Below are 22,738 nucleotides of genomic sequence, written 5' to 3'. Positions count from 1 at the left end.
GGCCGGTTTTTGGCGAGTTTTGCGGTGCGGTTTCCGCGTCAAAAAACTCTGTGTGAAAGTTGCAGCGGAGCCCTTGCCTTAGAGGCTATCCTCTCGTTCAAGTTGCAACAAATGTATTTCTTTTGTAAATTTGTTGCAGATTCATGAACCTCAGCAGTAAAACAAGTATTGTACAAACATCAAACTGTTAGTAGAATAGGATATAGTTCACTGTATTTTAACTATATATATTGTGCTCCCACAAATATGAACATTTGAAAATTCACTGAAGTGATAAATGAGTAAAATGTATAATTTTTATTTCATAGCTATCTAAAAACAGGGGTACAATCACCACTGTGAAAAGCCCAACCGTGTATTTAAAAACGTATTAAACACAATACTCCCAGTCCTAGTTCGTTTGCGAACCCTTTGTGACTGGGTATGTAAACAGAGATATCAAAATATGGAATCAGCGTATAACATTGGTAAAGCAATGGTTTGGACCCTCGTTCACACAGGAGCCTGCGTTAACCGCACCAGATTCTCCCAATGTACAGATGCACAACAATGCCACTGCCCCCTACGCAAAATTCCCTCACTTCACCCGACCCTACGCGTTTCTATACTTATCATCAGGGGTCTGTCAGTCTGGCCAGGATGCCAGCGATATATCTTCAGCAGCAGGTATTCTACTGCACAACACGGAAGCATGCACGCATAGATGTCAGCGGCATGCTTCACTCTGGGACTCTGATTCACTATGAACTGAACACTCCGCCTCCTGGCTCCGGCAGAATACATCAAACAGCCAATCATACTGGCCCAGCACATCCATGATGCTCAACCATGTGACTCCCGGCTGTCAGCTGACATACCCGGAAGTAACAATGTAAACAACATAGAGCATGCTGACTCAATGGGAGGCTGTAGAAGTATCTGTTTGCTACACAAAAACTCATGCTATTCAGGGATGGAATATAATACTATTAGGTTGGATATATGTTGCGGATCAGCTCAGGACCGCAATTGGACTACCACGGTAGGAGCACCTACCCTGAAAATACATAATATATGGATGGAAGAACGACGTAATTGTAAACCTCACTTAAAACATTTGACACACTCCTGGACTCACTTGCCATACCTGCTACTTATTGATTGATATATTACAAGTGACTACACTGGGACTAGGAATGCATTACCATACCCCCACCCAGAGGACCAAAAAAGCCCTATGACTTGATATAGATTGTATATTAAATAAAACAGGTATAATTTGTTTGCTCGTTTAAACCTTCAGGATGTACGCAAGCCAGTCTGTAGATCCATTGGGCCTCTTTACGCAGAATGAGGTTATCCCAATCCCCTCCCCGTTTAGGAGGACGTACCAATTCAATTGCCTGAAATTTTAAACATTCTGCCCTGCCTTGATGTTTTGCATGCACATGTTTTGATATGGAAGTATCTCTTTCATTTGTAACATCTCCAACATGTTCCCTAATCCGGCGCCGAAACTGCCGTATCGTCTTGCCCACGTAATTCAGTGGGCACGGACATGTGATTAAATAGACAACTCCAGCCGTTTTGCAGTTCACAAAATCTCGGATATCATACTCAATCTTGGTGGTAACACTTTTGAATTTTTTTCCACTTTGAATGAAATCACAGGCTCTACAACTACCACATCTGTGTGTACCCGGTATCTGCCTGTCTAACCAAGTACCCTTTTGGATTATTGGATCAAAACAACTCTGCATCACCCTATCCCTGATGTTTTTACCTCTACGTAACGTGACTGAAGGCCATTGTGTTATCTGATCCGCCAAGTCCGCATCGGCTCCTAGGATACGCCAATATCTCTTGAGGATTTCCATGATCTCAGATTGTTTGGAGTCAAAAGTACCTATGAGCCTAGTGACCCTTTCCTCTTGACGTTGTCTAGGGACTAAAAGGCTCTGCCTATCTGCATCCCTCGCTCCCTCATAGGCCTTTCTAATTACCCCCTTAGGGAAGCCCCTCTCCTTCAATCTGTTTGTGAGGTCATGTGCCTGTGACTCAAAATCGTCCATTGAACTACAATTTCGGCGTACTCTCATGAATTGGCCTCTGGGAATCCCACGTTTGAGGGGATAAGGGTGACAACTGTTCCATTGTAGGAAACTATTGGTTGCTGTCTCCTTTCGGTGTACTTTAGTACGTATTGTGCCTTCCTTAGTTTTAATTATCTTAAGATCTAAAAAAGATAATTCCTGATCACTGATTTCACATGTGAACCTGAGCCCTAGATCGTTTGTATTAAGGGCTGCCACAAAATTATTGAATTCCTCCACTGTGGAATTCCAGAGCAACAACACGTCATCAATATATCTAATCCAGATACCTATTGATGAAGTCCATTTGACAAATTTATCCCCAAAGACAACTGTCTCTTCCCACCAACCAAGAAACAAGTTTGCATAAGTGGGAGCAGTGGGACTCCCCATTGCTGTACCACGTTGCTGATGAAAAATACGGTCTTCAAAGATAAAAACATTCCTTTCTAACACAAAGTGTAATAATTGCAAAACAAGCTGGTTATGAGCCACATATTGAGTGCCCCTAGATTTTAGAAAGCATTCCACTGCTTCACAGCCAAGTCTATGTGGAATGGAGGAATACAAAGCCTCCACATCCAAACTCGCCAGAAATGTATTTTGTTCCAAAGTGATACCCTCAATTTGTTTTAAAACATCCATGGTATCACGTACATATGATGTGAGACCTAGCACAAACGGACGCAGCACCTGGTCTATATATGTACTCACATTCTGGGTTAGATTATTAATACCTGATACAATGGGTCTACCACGTAGGGGAGGATAGCCCTTGTGGATTTTTGGCAGGCTATAAAAGCATGCCATAATAGGAGATTGAGGAAATAGAAAGTTGAATTCGCTAGCACTGATCAAAGACCTGCTCTTTGCATCCCGCAGGATACCTAAAAGCTCCTTCTTGAACACTGCTGTGGGGTTACCTTTTAGAATGGTGTAACAGTCAGGATTGAGCAATATGTCCTCACACATTTTCTTATAGTCTTCTCGACTCATAACCACAATGTTCCCACCCTTATCGGATGCTTTTAGAATGATATTACGTCTTTTTTCCAAAGTGGTAAGAGCTACACGTTCAGACAAAGACAGATTGTTATCAATGCCCCTCATATCCTGACTCAAAGCTTTGATCTCTTCACCCACCAAATCTACGAACAGATCTACGTTGGTAAAATCTCCCAATGGCGGCAACTTCCTACTTCTAGTTCTTAGATTAGTAAAAGGACCCAGTCCTGGGGTTCTACTTGATTCTTCAAGTAACCCTTCCAGTGCTTCTAGTCCTTCTAAATCAGATTCCTCTAGACCCATTTCCAGACATTTTTTCCTGTTGTAATGTTTGAAAAACTTAATCCATTTTAATTTACGAGCAAACAAATTCAAATCCTTGATCCAGGTAAATGAATCAAATTTTACTGTGGGGACAAATGAAAGCCCCTTCTCTAAGAGCATGATCTCAGATGGACTCAGATTATGTTCCGATAAATTAATTATTTGTAACTTATCCGTTCCTATTCCCTTTATAAATCCTTTTGTCCCCTCAGCATGTAGCGGGAAATGGGGGGATTGTTGGATAAAAAATTATTACTGCCACTGTTGGAAGAAGCTCTGGCTCGGCCTCTATTCCTACCTCTGGCACCTCCCCTAAATTTTTGTCTACCACCACCAGTCCCAGAGAATGGGCCTATTCTTTCAGAGTCTGTTGTTTCACTCTCAAATGTAGAGGGGTCAGATTCTCTTTGACCCCTATTTCCCTGCTGATGTTGTTGTTGTTGCTGATTAACAAAATCATAAGCTTTTTTCTCCCTAAATTCCTGCAGATCTCTCTGGAACTGGAAGTGCTTACGCTCTTTTAGATGACAAGTAAAACTCTCTAAGGATTGTTGCAAGGTTTTATCTTTTTTATCAAAACCTGGGGTATCAACCAGAGTCTTGACTGTCTCAATCTCTTTTTTCAGTTCCACACTGATGTGATCAAACTGAATAATCTCTTCCTCAACCAAAATTTGCATAAATCTCAGTGAACTCCCTGTTGTCTCCTGCTCCCACCTCTCTTTAATGTTAGGTGTCTTTAATCTGGGGGCTGGGGTAATAGGGACTCTGAGGCCTCTAGGCACTATTTTGTTCTTAAGATAGTTCTCTAGACTCTGGATTTCCCACCAACTTCTTGTATAATCCTTGTGTAATCTAGTGAGGTTTTTAAAAGTGGATTTAAGGGACACACCCTGCGTTGTATACGCCAGTTCACACTCAGAGAAGACACTTTTTGCCTCACTCATCCATCCTTCTGTATTTAGGTCAGAGAGTGCAAAGGCTGCCATACCCAGATATATTAAATTGTATAATGAACTGTACTAATTCGTAATAATTCACTGTATTTTAACGATATATATTGTGCTCCCACAAATATGAACATTTGAAAATTCACTGAAGTGATAAATGAGTAAAATGTATAATTTTTATTTCATAGCTATCTAAAAACAGGGGTACAATTACCACTGTGAAAAGCCCAACCGTGTATTTAAAAACGTATTAAACAGAATACTCCCAGTCCTAGTTCGTTTGCGAACCCTTTGTGACTGGGTATGTAAACAGAGATATCAAAATATGGAATCAGCGTATAGTCATAGGGCTTTTTTGGTCCTCTGGGTGGGGGTATGGTAATTCATTCCTAGTCCCAGTGTAGTCACTTGTAATATATCAATCAATAAGTAGCAGGTATGGCAAGTGAGTCCAGGAGTGTGTCAAATGTTTTAAGTGAGGTTTACAATTACGTCGTTCTTCCATCCATATATTATGTATTTTCAGGGTAGGTGCTCCTACCGTGGTAGTCCAATTGCGGTCCTGAGCTGATCCGCAACATATATCCAACCTAATAGTGTTATATTCCATCCCTGAATAGCATGAGTCTTTGTGTAGCAAACAGATACTTCTACAGCCACCCATTGGGTCAGCATGCTCTGTGTTGTTTACATTGTTACTTCCGGGTATGTCAGCTGACAGCCGGGAGTCACATGGTTGAGCATCATGGATGTGCTGGGCCAGTATGATTGGCTGTTTGATGTATTCTGCCGGAGCCAGGGGGCGGAGTATTCAGTTCATAGTGAATCAGAGTCCCAGAGTGAAGCATGCCGCTGACATCTATGCGTGCATGCTTCCGTGTTGTGCAGTAGAATACCTGCTGCTGAAGATATATCGCTGGCATCCTGGCCAGACTGACAGACCCCTGATGATAAGTATAGAAACGCGTAGGGTCGGGTGAAGTGAGGGAATTTTGCGTAGGGGGCAGTGGCATTGTTGTGCATCTGTACATTGGGAGAATCTGGTGCGGTTAACGCAGGCTCCTGTGTGAACGAGGGTCCAAACCACTGCTTTACCAATGTTATACGCTGATTCCATATTTTGATATCTCTGTTTACATACCCAGTCACAAAGGGTTCGCAAACGTACTAGGACTGGGAGTATTCTGTTTAATACGTTTTTAAATACACGGTTGGGCTTTTCACAGTGGTGATTGTACCCCTGTTTTTAGATAGCTATGAAATAAAAATTATACATTTTACTCATTTATCACTTCAGTGAATTTTAGAATAGGATATAGGGAGTATATATATATATATAGTTATTGTTGTTTACTTTGATTTTATACAGTATTTTCATGTAAAAAGCTGTGTAAGCCTGGAATTACACATGCCGTTCTATTATGCAGTTGTTGGTGTAGATTTCTCAGCCAAGGCCAGGAGCAGTTCCGTCAGGAAAGAAGAGTACTGTGGAAGTCTTTTCTTTATACCTCCTATTCGAATCTACTACTGACTTGGGTGCAAAAAACGGCATCTAACACTGCAAGTGCAATTCCGGCCGAAATGCTGCCAGGACTCATGGTGAGAACCCTGGAGTCCTGCTTCTCCAGCTAATGTCACTGACATCTCCCTATAAAAGTCTTTATTCTCTGTAAGAATTGCGGCAGTTTTCAGTATTCATACAAAGTATTTCACGCTCACTCTGACTTACTTGCTGGAGGGTATTAAGTCTTAAGAGCTCTTTCTCAAACTCCTTCTTCCAATTTTCTCGTTTTTCCTCTCGTTCTTTGATTTCTTCCTCTAGGACGGATTTCTGAGCATGGAGTGCTGCTCTGTTCTTTTCCATGTGCTTCTCTTGTTCTTTTTCCCACTGCTGCAGTTTCTGTCTACAGCTTTGTTCAACCTCAATGTATGAAAGGTTTATAACCTCAACAGGGGCATCTGCAATAAAACACAATGCACACTCAATGCAACCTCCACAACTACCTCCACTGACTGCTACATCCCACCACATGAGGAGGAGATACAGAATCTAAACCAATACAGACAAACACCACTTATCTGCAGCTATAGGTTTATATGGGAGGAATCATCTACAGCTCTGGTGGAATAAAATGAGAGATTTGTCCGTTTTGAAGGATAATTTGAGGATATTATGGGAGATTATACAGATTAGACAACCATAGATGCATTCAGGGCCGCCATCAGGGGGTATTAGGGGTACTTCTGTAAGGGGCCCAGCCAAACCTAATTGAAAGGGGGGCCCGGCAACTGCCACGACTTGCATTTGGTAGAAAAAACAGGCCCCTGCAATGGGGCCTGTTCTTTTCACCAAAGTAATGTCGTGAGCTGCGGGCCCCCCCTCTCGTCGTGGGGGCCGTCAAACACCGCCCGCTTGCGCCCGCCCGCGCGTAACCGCGAGCGCCTGAGCGCACACCCACGAGCGAGACGCACCAACGGGCACACAAGGACAGCGACGCAGAGACAGCTTACCTGGGCCGCCTCCTCCTCCGCCTCCTAAGCCTCGTCCTCCTCCTCCTCCTAAGCCTCGTCCTAAGCCTCGTCCTCCTCCTAAGCCTCGTCCTCTCTCGTCGTCGTCCTCCTCCGCCTCCTCCTCCTCTGCCTCCTTCTCCTTCTCCTCCGCCTCCTCCTAAGCCTCCTCCTCCTCGGCCGCGGCCTCCTCCTCGTCCACCTCCTAAGCCTCGTCCTCCTCCGCCTCCTAAGCCTCGTGCTCCACGGCCTCCGCCTCCTAAGCCTCGTCCTCCTCCGCCTCGTCCACCTAAGCCTCCTCCTCGTCCTCCGCCTCCTCCTCTGCCTCCTAAGCCTCATCCTCCTCGTCCTCCTAAGCCTTGTCCTCCTCCGCCTCCTCCACCTCCTAAGCCTCGTCCTCCTCGTCCTCCTAAGCCACCTCCTCCACCTCCTAAGCCTCGTCCTCCTCCGCCTCGTCCTCCTAAGCCTCCTCCTAAGCCTCGTCCTCCTCCTAAGCCTCGTCCTCCTCCTAAGCCTCGTCCTCCTCCTCCGCCTCGTCCTCCTAAGCCTCGTCCTCCTAAACCCTCGTACTCCTCCGCCTCCTAAGCCTCGTCCTCCTTCGCCTCCTAAGCCTCGTCCTCCTCCGCCTCCTAAGCCTCGTCCTCCTCCGCAGCCTCGTCCTCCGCAGCCTCGTCCTCCTCCTCCGCCTCGTCCTCCTAAGTCTCGTCCTCCTAAGCCTCGTCCTCCTAAGCCTCGTCCTCCTAAGCCTCGTCCTCCTAAGCCTCGTCCTCCTAAGCCTCGTCCTCCTAAGCCTCGTCCTCCTAAGCCTCCTCCGCCGCCTGGTCCTCCTCCGCCTGGTCCTCCTCCGCCTCGTCCTCCTCCGCCGCCTGGTCCTCCTCCGCCGCCTCGTCCTCCTCGTCTTCCTCTGCCTCGTCCTCCTCCGCCTCGTCCTCCTCCGCCTCGTCCTCCTCCGCCTCGTCCTCCTCCGCCTCGTCCTCCTCCGCCTCGTCCTCCTAAGCCTCGTCCTCCTAAGCCTCGTCCTCCTAAGCCTCGTCCTCCTAAGCCTCGTCCTCCTCCTCCGCCTCCTAATCCTCGTCCTCCTCCGCCTCATCCTCCTAAACCTCCTCCTCCGCCTCCTCCTCCGCCTCCTAAGCCTAGTCCTCCTCCGCCTCCTAAGCCTCGTCCTCCTAAGCCTCTTCCTCTGCCTCCTAAGCCTCGTCCTCCTCCGCCACCTCCTCCTCCTCCGCCTCCTCCACCTCGTCCTCTTCGTCCTTCGCCGCCTCCTCCTCCACCTCGTCCTCCTCCACCTCGTCCTCCTAAGCCTCGTCCTCTGCCTCCTAAGCCTCGTCCTCTGCCTCCTAAGCCTCGTCCTCTGCCTCCTAAGCCTCGTCCTCTGCCTCCTAAGCCTCGTCCTCCTCCTAAGCCTCGTCCTCCTCGTCCTCCTCCTCCGCCTCGTCCTCCTCCGCCTCGTCTTCTTCGTCCTTCTCCGCCTCCTAAGCCGCCTCCTCCTCGTCCTCCTCCGCCTCGTCCTCCTCCTCCGTGTAGCTGCGTAAGGAGAGAGGGAGGAGTCCAAATGTAGCGTGGCGGCAGGCGTTCTACGATCCCCACCATTTATGGAGCCTCGCTGGCAGTAAAGGACTGGACGTCTGGACCGAAGACATCGCCTGGAAGACATCGCCTGACAACGAGGACTGGAGTGGGAGCCAGCAGCTCTTCTGACACAGTGAGTAAAGTGTCTCAAAGTGCTGATTATGTATGGCCCTGTTCACACAGAGTATTTTGCAGGCAGAAAAAATCTGCCTCAATATTCCTTAAAGAATTTTGAGGCAGATTTTGACCTGCCCACACTATCTTGCTGCGTTTTTTGCCTGCGACGATTGAGGACAGCAGACAAAAAACGCAGCGAAAAATGCATTTTCTGCCTCCCATTGATTTCGATGGGAGGTCAGATGCAGAACCGCGGCAAGAAAGGACATGCCGCTTTTTATTTTTTCCGCGACTGGCTCCCATTGATTTCAGATGAAATCAATGGGAGGCGGTTTTGGATGTTTTGTGGCCCTGATTCCGACGAAGTGTCCGAGTCAATATCAAGGCCCAAAAACTCTGTGAACTGGGCCTTATTGTTAGGGTAGGAACACACTAGGCGTGAACACTGCGGATTTTATGCAACGCGTTTTATTGCGGAAAATCCGCAGCGTATAACAGTCGCAGCAGAGTGGATGAGAGTTGAACAAATCTCATCCACACGCTGCAAAAAAAATTGACCTGCGGATTGGTTTTTTAAGTCAATTTATGCTGCAGAATCGCTGTTCCTCTGTTGCGGAAATGCTGCGCTTCTGCCGCAAAAATCACAAATGAGAAAAAAAAAAGGTATTTTTTTTAATTTATAAAAAAGTTTAGACTTACCCCGGCCGTAGTCCTGGCGACGCGATCCTCTATTCTTAGCGCAGCCCGGCCTCCTGTCATGACGTTTCATCCCATGTGACTGCTGCAGCGGTCACATGGTCTACAGCGTCATCCCAGGAGGCGGGGCTACGTTCAGAAGAGAGACGCGTCGCCTAGACTACGGCCGGGGCAAGTCTAAATTTTTTTTTTCCCTGCAGGATTCCCGCAGCGGACATGCCTCACGAAACCTGCGCTACTATTTGGTGCGGTTTTGCTGGTGGAATTCCCTGCGGCTAGCCTAGTGTGTTCCTACCCTTATGATTTCCTCCTTCTCTGGTAGTCATTGCCAGGGCAATTTGGTTCCTAGTGTTCCTAGTTTATTTGCAGTATCGTTTTCTAAATTCCTGTAGCGACCTTTTGCCTGTTATTGACTATTTATGCCCGCCGCCTGCCCTGACCTGTTGCTACGCTTATCGTGCCGAACCTCTGCCGCCTGCCCTGACCTTTTCCTACATTTATCGTGTTGAACCTCTGCCACCTGCCTAGACCTATTGCTGTTTACCACTCTGGCTCTACCAACATCAGCCGTTACCAAAGGAGACTACTCTGGGGGTAGCGACCATAGGTTCCGCCACAGCAAAGTCCATGTCCCTGTACAGGGGTTAAAGGGTGAAGACCGGGGGTTCACTTAGACTCTGCTCCCCGAAGTAGCCCCAAGTCAAACCCCTTGGTGACGAGGAGGGTTCACGCCGCCCCCTGGTGGCACTTCTACGGCCCAAACCTTGGGCTGTCGTTACACATATATCTGCACAACAAAAAATATGTTACAGTATACGTCTGATGTAGGCTAAGAGAGCCTTACTCCAAGTAAAAACCATCAAATACTTTAGCAATTTCTAAATATCAAGTCATTACTGAAAGGCTCATAAACTGTATGAACTTCTAGAGACAGCTTCCATTTTAAATACAGCAAACTATAATTAAAAAAATGATCCAGTCAGTACCTAATTTATCTGCAGGATCGGCATCTTTCAGTATTTCAGTATTTTCACAAGTGAGCAGAACTTTTCTGTCATCTTCTTCTATGTCAGCCAAAACCTAAAGCAAGAATATGAAAATTTCACAATTAGACAGAGCGTTGGGTGCTAAAGCACAATAGGAATATGGTCTGGGTAAATGGAATAGGAAGGTATTTGGAATTACAGCAAGAGAAAAGTTGAGTAGGCACTGTAACTAACGTCCCTCTGTCAGGTTGTCTATGCTCCCCTTTAAGGACCCCCCGATAGTGAATGTCACCTGCATGAACTTGTGCACAGCTCCAATTACAACTCAATAGTTTATGCTATTATGCAGACCACCAAGTATACCAACTAACTGTGACTTTATGGACAGTCTACAAAACAAGGATATATCTCTCTGCTGTCCATAGTGTCATGGTAGAAATAAAGCACCCTCCTTACTTCTTATTTTAAACAGATACTGGAAAGGGAGCACGTGTTATATAATGCTGTATACACTTGCACACAAGACCTGCTGCTTAGGTCAGGAGAGTTGGGAAGACTGAGAGAAAGGCCCTACAATGATATTTATTGCCACAGCTGTGGCAGGCGTGTTGACTTGACGTGATGTACCCACGCAGTGACTGTTCGAGGTTCTCTTCTACATGCCTGAGCCCACTGGCACACTGTACAGCAACAGGATGCAAAACCCACTCTGCTCTTCCATGTCCATGCCATGACTATTCCTCGTGTCTGCCCTCAGTTCAGTGTTATGAAAAGTAACAGCCAGATTTGGAAGACTAGTAGTTGTACTTCTACAATTAATAGTACTGCTTACTTAGTAAGCCTACTACTAATACTACTTACTGTTCTATGACTACTGCTGTCATAATAGTAGTAATACAGTCATAATATTACTACTAATAGTACTGCTGTAATAGTTAGGCTCTTAAAGCGAACGGACCATTGAAAGCAAGAACTGTACTACTATTGCTACTATACTCACCTAGCGTTACTCACCTTGCTACTACCGAACAGCACGTAGTACTATTCTAGTAGGATTACTATTTATGCTGAATGAGCAGTAATGTAGGTCTGGCTATACTACCACTACCATTACCAGCTTTATGTTGTACTCCGTTATCTTCTACTAGTAGTAAGTCTGTCATAATATATAATACTGCTGTCTTTATAAGATATAGCTCTCAATACCAACAGTCTGACAAATGGTTACAAGGACTATATCTCACAGAGCAAATATGGTTAGATGTGAACTATATGTATAGCAGTGGTATTTAGACACTATAGTAACATTGTTTAGCTACTGTATAACTGAATTGCTACTACTATGTGAATTTATAGAAGCGCAATAGGAAAATAATTTTTTAATTTAATTTTTAATTTTTTTGACTTACAGATATGTCTAAAAAAGGTTGGTCAGTTCGTAAAAAACTAAAACTGAAGTTGGCAATCCTGATGTAGGAAATGTAAGATCAGTGCTCTGTACTCAAGAGATGGAGCACACTTACTTTATTATTGAAAGAAAACTACAAAAAAGAAATAAAAATGGAGTAATATTTTCCATAACATTTTCTTTTATGACGTTCTTTACGAAAAAATGCTGTAGTACAGCCTTCCCTTTCTGTATATCAAATATACCAAACATGTACACAGTGACCTTAAATGCCCATAAATATGGTAAGCATCATCAGAAGAAAAGTGTGTTTAAGACTTTGTTCACATATGTGTCGGAGGCACCGTTGAGGGCCTCCGTCGCAGATCCTGCAGGGTTTGTCGGAGACAAAAGCGCAGCATGCTGCGGCATTGTGTCCGGTAAAATCACGGACCCCACGACGGAAAGCCAATGGAACCAATTAAAGTCAATGGGTTCTGTCGGCAACCGGTGGTATCCGTTGTGAACCGTTGGTTCCGTTATTCCCTTGTTCCGCTCCTCTGACTGAGCAGAACAATGGAACACACCCACGTGGGTGTGAACCCAGCTTTACTTACCCGTTTTTTAAATGTCTCTGGTTCTTCATTGTACTCAGACGCCAGTTGAGCAAAATAATCAGAATCCACGATTGGTTGATGTTTAGATTGTACTAGGTCAACGAAAGGAAATACCAAAACATGTTAAATACTCGTGTATATATGATATAGATAAACAAGATAAAAGCAAAACAAAATGAAAGACATTCCTTTGAATAGAACCATAATAACTACAATGTGAAATACAACTGAAGATCACAGACAAAGTAAATAGTCAAATGTCATTATTTTGCAAATTAATGTAATTACTATGAAAAAGACTAGTTTCCTTTAAACAGTTTTACTGGCACTTGTCATCATTGTTAGAATATGACACTAGCATTTGGCTCTAGGACAACGACAACATGTAATAGCTGGGACTAGGTGCCATACTGCTACTTAGGGTCACTATGAAACAACTGGCACAACATAGAATTCTGTAGCTACATACCATTATCACTGGATCTTGGCTCCACAGACAAGACTTAGGCCCCATGCACACGAACGTAATTACGGGCCCATAGACTTCTATTGGCCACAGGTACCTTCCAGTTTGCTTACGGGAAGGTGCCCTGGCGGTGGAAAAATATAGAAAATGTCCTATTTCAGGTCGTAATTACGGCACGGGCAGGCCCATAGAAGTCTGTGGGGCTCCCGTAATTACGGGTGGCTACGTGTGTGCACCCGTAATTACGGGAGCGTTGCTACGCATGGTGCTCACTGTCCAGCGGTAGTCACTGTCCAGGGTGCTGAAAGAGTTAAATGATCAGTGCTGGATAGAGCATAGGGGCTGCACTAATCGGCAATAACTCTTTCAGCACCCTGGACAGTGACTACCGCTGGACAGTGAGTACCATGCGCGGCGCTCACAATATACATTTCTAATGTTTCCTTCTAAAACCCGCAACAAAAAAAAGTTCATACTTACCCAGAACTCCCTGCTTCTTCCTCCAGTCCGGCCGCCTGGGATGACGTTTCATCCCATGTGACCACTGCAGTCAAATCACAAGCTGCAGTGATCACATGGACTGCTGCATCATCCAGGGGGGTGGACTGGATGTCAAAAGAGGGACGTGTCACCAAGACAACGGCCGAGGTACATATGAACTGCTTATTCTTTCTATCGCTGCGTTCCGGTGCGGAAACTCTGCCCGAAAGGGCTGCCCCTTCTCTCTATCCAGCACTGATAGAGAGAAGAGTCTGCTGATCAGAGCTGGATAGAGAGAAGGGGCTGCCGATTAGTGCAGTGCAATATCTCTCTCTCCGTGTAAAGAGAAGCAGAGAAAATGGGTCCGTAAATACGGGTTAAATACAGGTGACAAAGGACCCGTATTTACGAAAGGAAAAAGTACGGTCGTGTACATGGGGCCCCAGGGTCCTTTTACACCGGCCAATATGGGCCGTAAAACGAGCGCCGATCAACGAGATATGTCCCCATAGCAATGCCAGCTACAGTGCCCCCATAAGAGTGCCAGCCGCAAACACCCCTCATACAGTCTCAGTTAGTGATCTCAATATGAGCCATGATGTCCCCATACAGTGAAAACCAAAGATACCCCTTATCCCATTCATATTTCTCAGCAGTCACATTTGAGTGATCAGTCTGCGACCAGAAAGAAGAGGGGGAAAAATAATGCAAAATGGCTAAAAGTTCCAAAGTACCTGCAAAATATTCACTTGTCCATGTGTCTGTAGAGTCCAAGTCTTGTAATATCAGTTTTTCAGCATTTTCACTCCTTTGTTGAACAAATTGTAAAAATGAAAGAACAGATTTTGGAAATTCCTCTGTAGCCTGCAAACAAAAATCATCAATAAAGGACCGCAGAAATCAGTCAATATTATCCATCTATCCTGACAATACTTCAGCACCAAAGAAAGGTTTATACAGATTATAGGAAATAATAACTGTGAACATGTAGTGCTCTACCGATATAATAAAGCCCTGAATCGCTGCGACACCTCCCTGACGCTGGGACACCCGGCAGGGTCTGCTGAATGATACTAAATGAAGCATCGAACACCCAGTAAAACCAACGAGTCCTCTAGAGCCGAGGCTTCTAAACTTTTTTTCTACGGAGGCCTCACCAACCAGGGCATGAACGGGCCTAGAAGAGTAGCGCAAATTGTTGCACTCGGCATTACTGTGCATTTGTATATGTCAGAAAAAGTGGTATTAGGACCTCATAATTATGGCGATCTGCCTGAATACCATAAAACTGGCATAAATACATGAAAAAATCTGCCTCAATGTGTCTAGAACACATCTGGCCGCTGTACTTTTACTCACAAGGATTGATTGAAAGTATAAGACCTTTGTATGAATCTGTGAGTAAATCCAGCCTTAGATAAAACTATAGCTAGAAAGGGGCGTGGCTCAGGGGGCGTGGCTCAGAGGCAGTTTCGGGCTGGAGTACCACCAGGGGAAAGAATTCTTGGGGCCCGTCAGTTAGATAGAAATAATACGACCACTCTTAATTGTGCAGTAAAACGTGTGTAGTAAACAAAAGACAAATATTACCACCACATTGTGACCATATAGTGGTAGACACCAGTCCCACACAAGCGCTCTGTAGACCATATAAGTTAAAAGAGTTTTCCCATCTTAGACATTTATAGCATATCCACTGGAAATAACAAAAATATATGATAGATGCGGGTCCCAGCTCTGGGACATGCACCTATATCAAGAACGGACCGCAGAATCCAAGTAGAGACCAGTGGAGAGAGGGTGCGTGCAGCTCTCTCTCCATTCTATTCAATGGGCGTTCTGGAAATAGCCGAGCAAGAGCTGCTCGGTTTCCATACCAACAATACAACAGAATAGAGAGAGGTGAATACACGCGCGACCCTCTCTCCACTAGTCTCCGCCTGGATTCTGCGGTCAGTTCTTGATATAGGTGCAGGTCCCAGACCTGGGACCCGCATCTATCATATATTTTTGTTATTTCCAGTGGATATGCCATAAATGTCTAAGATGGAAAAACTCCTTTAATACAATACAGTGAAATCCAGTGATGTCTTCTCAGATTGTAGTCGCTCACTTTTCCTTTTCTTCACATCCGGTCCAGATTGCCCCGACGCCTTCTCCCGACTACGAATCGCCTCTGCAGAATTTGCAACACAAACATCTTTGGCTTCTCGCTTTTATAGCACCTCCTCACCCTCTACAAAAACCTCACCATTTATAATGCCCCAGATGGAAAAAATGCCCCCTCTGTGCCACACACTATAATAGTACCCCCCTGTAGATAGTGCCACACACAGCCCCCCCTTTTGTAGATAGTGACTCACACAGCTCCCCTTTTGTTGACAGTGCCACACACAGGCCCTTCTTGTAGACAGTGCCACACACACAGCCCCCTCTGGTAGATCGTGCCATGCACAGCCCCCACCCCCCCGGTAGATAGTGCCATGCACAGCCCCCACCCCCACCGGTAGATAGTGCCATGCACAGCCCCCCCCCCTGGTAGATAGTGCCACACAGCCCCGCAAAAGCAAAAAAATTGTTCTTACCTAGCCCTGTTCCCGCAATGAACGGAACTGTTGCACGGTCTCGGGACGCCGAGACAGGACCCTTATGTAGGCCAGCGTGATGCAGTGACTCCGACCTGCACAGGGATTTTTCCCAGCGCCTTATAGGCTGCAGGCCTGAGGTGGCCAGCAGCCTATAGTATTCAATTGTATCTGCGTCCTGAGGACGCAGATATAATTTAATGTGGCAGTCACTAGCACCAGAGACCCCCCCCCCCGGTGCTAGTGACATCACCGGGCATGAGGGGGCCCGTGCCGCCCGGCCCATAAATGTTATGTGCCAGGCGGCCCTGCTTACAAGAGTAAGCAGCGGGGCAGGGAGACAATGACTCTCTGCTCCGCTGACGGATAAAAACAGCTTGCTGCCTGGGCCCACCAGAGGCTCCTCCGGTGGGCCAGAACGACAATGCTTAGAGGAGTCATAATTCATGCTAAATTTATTGAGAATGTACACCAGTTTTTTGCGCAATATATCGGTGTATACAAAGATCAGCCATAATATTATGTAACATAATTACCTGCCTAATAATGTGTAAAACCCCCTTTGGGTCACCAAACCAGGTCTGACTGGTCGAGGCATGCACTCCACAAGACCTCTGAAGGTCTCCTATGGTATCTGGCACCAAGACGTTAGCAGCAGATCCTTTAAAGTGTAGCTAAACATTTGACAAACTTCTGACATGTCATAGTGACATGTCAGAAGTTTGGATTGGTGGGGGTCCGAGAACGGAGACCCCCCACCAATCGTTAGAACGAAGCAGCTGAAGCGTTCGTGTGAGCACTCTGCTGCTTCGTGTCTGTTCGGCTATTTCCGGAAATAAATGTATCAGTGTACGGACTCAATAGAAAGTCTATGAGCCCGTACTCCAATACATCGGCTTTCCGGAAAAAGCGGAACAGACAAGAAGCGGCTGAGCGCTCACACGAGCGCTTCAGCTGCTTCTTTCTAGCGATATGTGGGGGTATCAGTGCTCGGACCCCCACCAATCCAAACTTCTGACAAGTCACTATGATATGTCAGAAGTTTGTCAAACGTTTAGCTACACTTTAAGCAGAGGCGTAGCTAGGTTCTCCAGCACCCGGGGCAAAGATTCAGTTTGGCACCGCCCCCCCCCCCCCCCAACTTCTTTCCCGACATCTCCTTCCCCCTCGCCGTGTTTGTTTTCTCTACCAATTGACGTGTCATTTCTTTTTATGTAACGCGAGCATAAAATTATTTGTACATTTCACAAGCAATATGGTTCTATATACAGCCCCAGAACCAAGCTCACTACATATATACAACACCAGCACAAATACAGCTCAATTTAGTGCGACCCCTGCCGTATAGGTATGTACGGCGTAAAACTACAGCTCCTAGCATGGCCCGAACAATGGTAAGGATATGCTGGGAGATGCCGTTTCACAAAAATAAATCCTATCATAATCAAACCACCCATCATCTCGCTGCAGATCATACAGTGACTACAGTGCTGATTAGAGGCAGAATAAACATTTACATTAAGTGACTCAGCGGTGACGTCTCAGATTCTAGTTCTTTTTCTCCATCCGGTCCAGACCTCTATGATGAATTCTCCTGGTCACAGCCCATTTCTGCAGTTTGCCGCTCACATGTCTTCAGCTTCTCACTTTACCAACATTTCTACACCTATAAATAAATATAAAGTTATCATTATACCACACACTACGCCCCTAAATATAATAGCGCTGTACACTGCACCTCTAATTATAATAGCACCATACACCGTGTCCCACTGTAGATAGTGCCTGCCATAGAGCCCCTGTAGATAGTCCCCCATATAGACCACCCCTGTATATAGTATCCCACAAATAACTCCCCCTATAGTGCTCTACAGATAGCCCACCCCTGTATATAGCCCCCTGTAGATATAGCCCACCGCTGTATATAGAGCTCTACAGATAGCCCTACAGGGCTGGGCTATATCTACAGGGCTGGGATATACACAGGGGGGATATATATACAGGGGTGGGCTATACACAGGGGGGCTATATTTACAGGGGTGGGCTATATACAGGGGTGGGCTATATACAGGGGTGGGCTATATCTACAGGGCTGGGCTATATACAGGGCGACTATATCTACAGGGGGGGCTATATACTGGGGTGGGCTATCTATGGAGCACCATATACAGGGGTGGGCTATATCTACAGGGGGCTATATACTATATAGCCCACCCCTGTATATGGTGCTCTATAGACAGCCCACTCCAGTATATAGCCCCCCTGTATAGTCCCCCTGTAGATATAGTCCCCCTGTATATAGCCCAGCAGATATAGTCCCCCTGTATATAGCCCAGCCCTGTAGATTTAGTCCCCCTGTATATAGCCCCCTGTAGATATAGTCCCCCTGTATATAGCCCAGCAGATATAGTCCCCCTGTATATAGCCCAGCAGATATAGTCCCCCTGTATATAGCCCAGCCCTGTAGATATAGTTCCCCTGTATATAGCCCAGCAGATATAGTCCCCTGTATATAGCCCAGCCCTGTAGATATAGTCCCCCTGTATATAGCCCAGCCCTGTAGATATAGTCCCCCTGTAGATATAGTCCCCCTGTAGATATAGTCCCCCTGTAGATATAGTCCCCCTGTAGATATAGTCCCCCTGTAGATATAGCCCACCCCTGTAGATATAGCCCACCCCTGTAGATATAGTCCCCCTGTAGATATAGTCCCCCTGTATATAGCCCAGCCCTGTAGATATAGTTCCCCTGTATATAGCCCAGCAGATATAGTCCCCCCTGTATATAGCCCAGCCCTGTAGATATAGTCCCCCTGTATATAGCCCAGCCCTGTAGATATAGTCCCCCTGTATATAGCCCCCCTGTAGATATAGTCCCCCTTGTAGATATAGTCCCCCTGTATATAGCCCCCCTGTAGATATAGTCCCCCTGTAGATATAGCCCAGCAGATATAGTCCCCCTGTAGATATAGCCCAGCCCTGTAGATATAGTCCCTCTGTATATAGCCCAGCCCTGTAGATATAGTCCCCCTGTTGATAGACACCCCCCGTAGATAAAGTCCCCCGTGTAGACAAAGTCCCCCCCCCCCGCAGATACAGCCACACTTCTATTACAATTTAAAAATTTAAAAAAATTCAAACTCACCTTATTCCCGCTCCCACGCCGTCCGGCAGCCATGGAGACCTGCTTTCTTCTGCGCAGGTCTCCAGGGGGTTGAACACAGCGTCTATGAAAGGCGCTGATTGGCTGGACAGGATGACTTTCCCTGTCAGTCAGTCAGCGCCTTTCATCGACGGAAGCGTCACTAGTACAAAAGGTACCAGTCGCTTCATTCGTGGAGAGGCGCTGAATGGCCGGGCACGGAACGTGCCCGGTCATTCATTGCTTCTAATTGTACCGGTGTCCTTGCGAGACAGGTACAATTATAGTGCAGGAGGAGGGGGCGCTGGCGCCCCCCTCTGAACTGCGCCCGGGGCACATGCCCCGCTTGCCCCCCCTAGCTACGCCCCTGCTTTAAGCCATGTAAGTCGCAAGGTTGGGCTGCCAAGAAGCGGATATTTTCCAGCACCTCCCACAGAATGCCCTATTGGAGTTTGATCTGGGGAATTTAGAGGCAACCAACAAGTTGACACCTTGAATTCTTTGTCATATTCCTTAAAGGGAAGGTGTCATGAATTATTTTTTTTTTTATCATATTGCTTTTAATATATTAACATAAATTGTATTTATTTGTGTTCTCATGTTCTACTTTTTACTTTTTTCTTACTTTTACTTCTCTATGGGGGCTGCCATTTTTTTTTCATCTCTGTATGTGTCAATTAACGACACATACAGAGATGGAAAACGGCACATACAACCCCATAGACAATGCAAACGGGAGCCGTTCCATTCTCTGAAGCGTACGCCGTCTGTGTGGGAACACACAGACCAAAACTAAGCTCGTTCGCAGAGCGAAATCCGGCACCCTTTTCATGTAGACCGGAAGCCGCGGCCGGACAGTAAGATGACGACTTCCGGCCGCGGCTTCCAGCCATATGTTCAAGGAAGCGAAGGCGCAAGGAATAGGAGCGGAGGCGGCAGGAGCAGGTACTTTAAGTTCGTGTATGTGATGTGTGTATTATGTTCGTGTTATACGGTCTGCTGAGCCCTGTATCTGATCCTCCTACACTGTGCAGTCGCTCAGAAAATGGCGGCACACAGTGTAGGAGGTTTGAAGATTCAACCCCCTCCTTCTCCTGGCACTAGCCAGAATAAGGGAGGGAGGATTGTGTGAGGACACTAGAGGAGAGTGTGTCTACCCCAAATTTGCAGCATAAAGCAATTAGGTTGCTTTACCACATTGACCATGCTGCAATTTTGGGAACTGCTCCCTTTAGTGCCCATTAGAATCCAATTTATAATATTTCCTGACTTGTTAAAAGTTTAAAAAAATTAAAACAATGTGTAATCACTTAAATAATAATTGTTTAACGGAAAAATAAAAATAAAAATAAAAAAATTCCAGCGCCACATTCCCTTTAAACCATTCCTGAACTGTTTTTGCAGTGTGGCAGAGAACAATATTCTGCTGAAAGAGGCCACTGCCATTAGGGAATACCGTTGCCATGAAGGAGTGTACATAGTCTACAACAATGTTTAGGTACATGGTATGTGTCAAAGCAACATCCATATGAAAGCCAGGACCCAAGGTTATCCAGCAGAACATTGTCCAGAGCTTCACACTCTGTCAGCTTGCCTTCTTCTCATAGTGTATACTGGTGCCACCTCTTCCTCAGGTAAGCGCCGCACACACATCTGGCCATCCACAGAGTGTAAAAGAAAACGGGATTCATCAGTCCAGGCAATATTCTACCTTTTCGTCATGGTTCAGTTTTGACGGTCACGTGCCCATTGTAGGCCCTTTCGGCGGTGGACAGGAGTGAGCATAGGCTCAAGGACTACGCAGCACGGTTTTCTTTCCTTGAACTACTTTTGGTAGGTACTAACCACTACATACCAGGAACACCTCACAAGACCTGCCGGTTTGGAGATGCTCTGACCTGGTTGTCTAGTAATTACAATTTGGCCCTTGTCAGTCGCTCAGATCCTTACTCTTGTCCATTTTTCCTGCTTCCAACACATCAAATTCAAGAACTGACTGTTCACTTGCTGCCTGATATATCTAACCACTTGACAGACACCATTGTAACTAGATTATGAATCTTATTCACTTCACCTGTCAGTGGTTTTAAGGTGTTTCCACGCACTAGTGGCCATATGCGCATGGACAATGGGCGCACAATTTTTCCGGCATATTCAAGTGGCCATTGGCAACCATATGTGGGAGTGGTTTTGGCCAAATGCAGTCGCCGCTACATAGGACCGTAGCCTTATTGTTATGGTAAAATGGTGCATGCACGCGATCCATAAAAAGTCTACCGAACCTAGTGATTGGGCCATATATATTATGCCACATTCGCCATTTAGACAATCTTGCTGCTTTTTGATCCAATTTCACTGACATTTTGTGACACTATTGATAAATCTCCCTCTACATTTCCGAATAGTGGCGTACCTGCGAGCAGAACACCGGTATGTAATTACAGTGTGGCGTTAAAAGTGTTCCCCAAGACGGTACATGTTAAACGACGCAGCTACCGTAAATCAGTAACTTCTGTAATAGGTGGCAGAAAAAGTAGCAAGGAGCTTGATAAATATGGCGGTCAGCGTGTACTGTCATTCCTTTCAATGCATTTCTAAATATTCCGATTAGGTGATAAGGAAAGACGGAAACATCCTTTGGTCATGTCGCCCATAGCAACCATAGGTCAGTTTTTATTTTAGAAATGAAAGCTGCCCTCTGATTGGAGACCACTCTGTGCATGGTAGATAACTAGAACAGCTACAGTTCCTGTGCGAGAGGCTGCAGCTTGTAGTGAGCGCCGTGGAGTCAGGCACACGGTCTCCTAGCAACGGGGGAAACATTCTCTAGCCATCCCATAACCCGCGTCATTCCCCTCCTATCACGACATTCTAACCTCCTCATCGCCGTATTCCGTGAGGCTGCCGTAATCCTCCTCTTGGTCCTCCGCCGGTGACTCGCTCCCCGCGCTCTCCGACAAAGATAACTTACTAAATCCAAGCTCGATCTCTTCCTCCATGTTTACCATTCGCACGACTGCGCTCACGTGATCACTCGACGGGGAGGAGGGATGGGGAGGTTCTGTGCTGACGTCACGGTAATATCTACCGGGCTGCTAGTAGTCACCCGAATCTACGTGTCAGGGTGTAGACAGGGATTACGGGAAACTGCGCAGTGAGTGGTTCGGCCAAGTGCTGATTATAGGAGGCATGGATTTATTATTATGGGTTGGGGACAGGTAGAAAAGCTATTCTTGTAGGGCTCTTTATTTGGGTGACAAGGAGGTCTGGCTGAAGAGGGGTTTATTTCCAGTATATGACTTCAGGACTTATACAGCTCCCAATAATTATTCTACATGCAGTGAACACCAGGTCGCTGTTCGGTCATGTGACCCGCACTCTGGGTAGCCAAAACCTACCGCGTCTGCTGTGTGGACCGGTAGGAAGCCTCCCTGAGTGCTTCGAAGTGAGTCTCATTGGCAAATGGACAATCCGTGAAATACCCCCATCGGCTCTGTCCTGTACACAAGAGATCCAACGAATAACAGTGGATTATGACATATGATTGACTTTGGGCTTTTCGTTTAAGTCACGTTTCTGGTGGGTCAGGTGACCACTGATACTGAGAGGGTCCAGTTCCCATACCCGCTGCGGAAGTTTTCCTTTGACTTTATTGGTAGTGTGATTTCCACAGCCCCCATTCATTTTCAGTGGAGCGTGACCACAGGTATCTGGCCACCTCATTCTTGGTATTGATTGGGGTCCTATCCTAGCAGTCAGATAATCACGATAGATCCGACTCCTGAGACCCGTAGCAGAGAGCTGATTGTGCTAAGGGAAGTGTCGTATTACATGT

At 46.2% G+C, this 22,738-nt stretch overlaps 1 protein-coding gene across 2 annotated transcripts in view; it reads right to left on the bottom strand.

The window, feature by feature from the left end:
- LRRIQ1 (leucine rich repeats and IQ motif containing 1) overlaps positions 1 to 22,285 on the bottom strand; it is a 191,920-nt gene extending 169,635 nt beyond the window's left edge. Inside the window, exons 1-5 of one of the 2 annotated variants that reach the window (XM_075856802.1) lie at positions 21,780 to 22,285; positions 13,912 to 14,041; positions 12,232 to 12,323; positions 10,228 to 10,321; positions 6,081 to 6,310 (exon numbers count right to left, since the gene is read on the bottom strand). In XM_075856802.1, coding sequence (XP_075712917.1) covers positions 6,081 to 6,310; positions 10,228 to 10,321; positions 12,232 to 12,323; positions 13,912 to 14,041; positions 21,780 to 21,911 — 678 coding nt within the window. In that variant the 5' untranslated portion in view covers positions 21,912 to 22,285. The remainder of the gene's footprint in view (positions 1 to 6,080; positions 6,311 to 10,227; positions 10,322 to 12,231; positions 12,324 to 13,911; positions 14,042 to 21,779) is intronic. The other variant, XM_075856801.1, reaches the window with a different exon arrangement.
- Positions 22,286 to 22,738: the final 453 nt, after the last annotated feature.

This window comes from Rhinoderma darwinii, chromosome 3 (assembly GCF_050947455.1).
Source record: "Rhinoderma darwinii isolate aRhiDar2 chromosome 3, aRhiDar2.hap1, whole genome shotgun sequence".
Lineage (NCBI taxonomy): Eukaryota > Metazoa > Chordata > Amphibia > Anura > Rhinodermatidae > Rhinoderma > Rhinoderma darwinii.
Note: the sequence above shows the minus strand (reverse complement) of the source record. Positions and strands in the feature narration are given on the sequence as shown.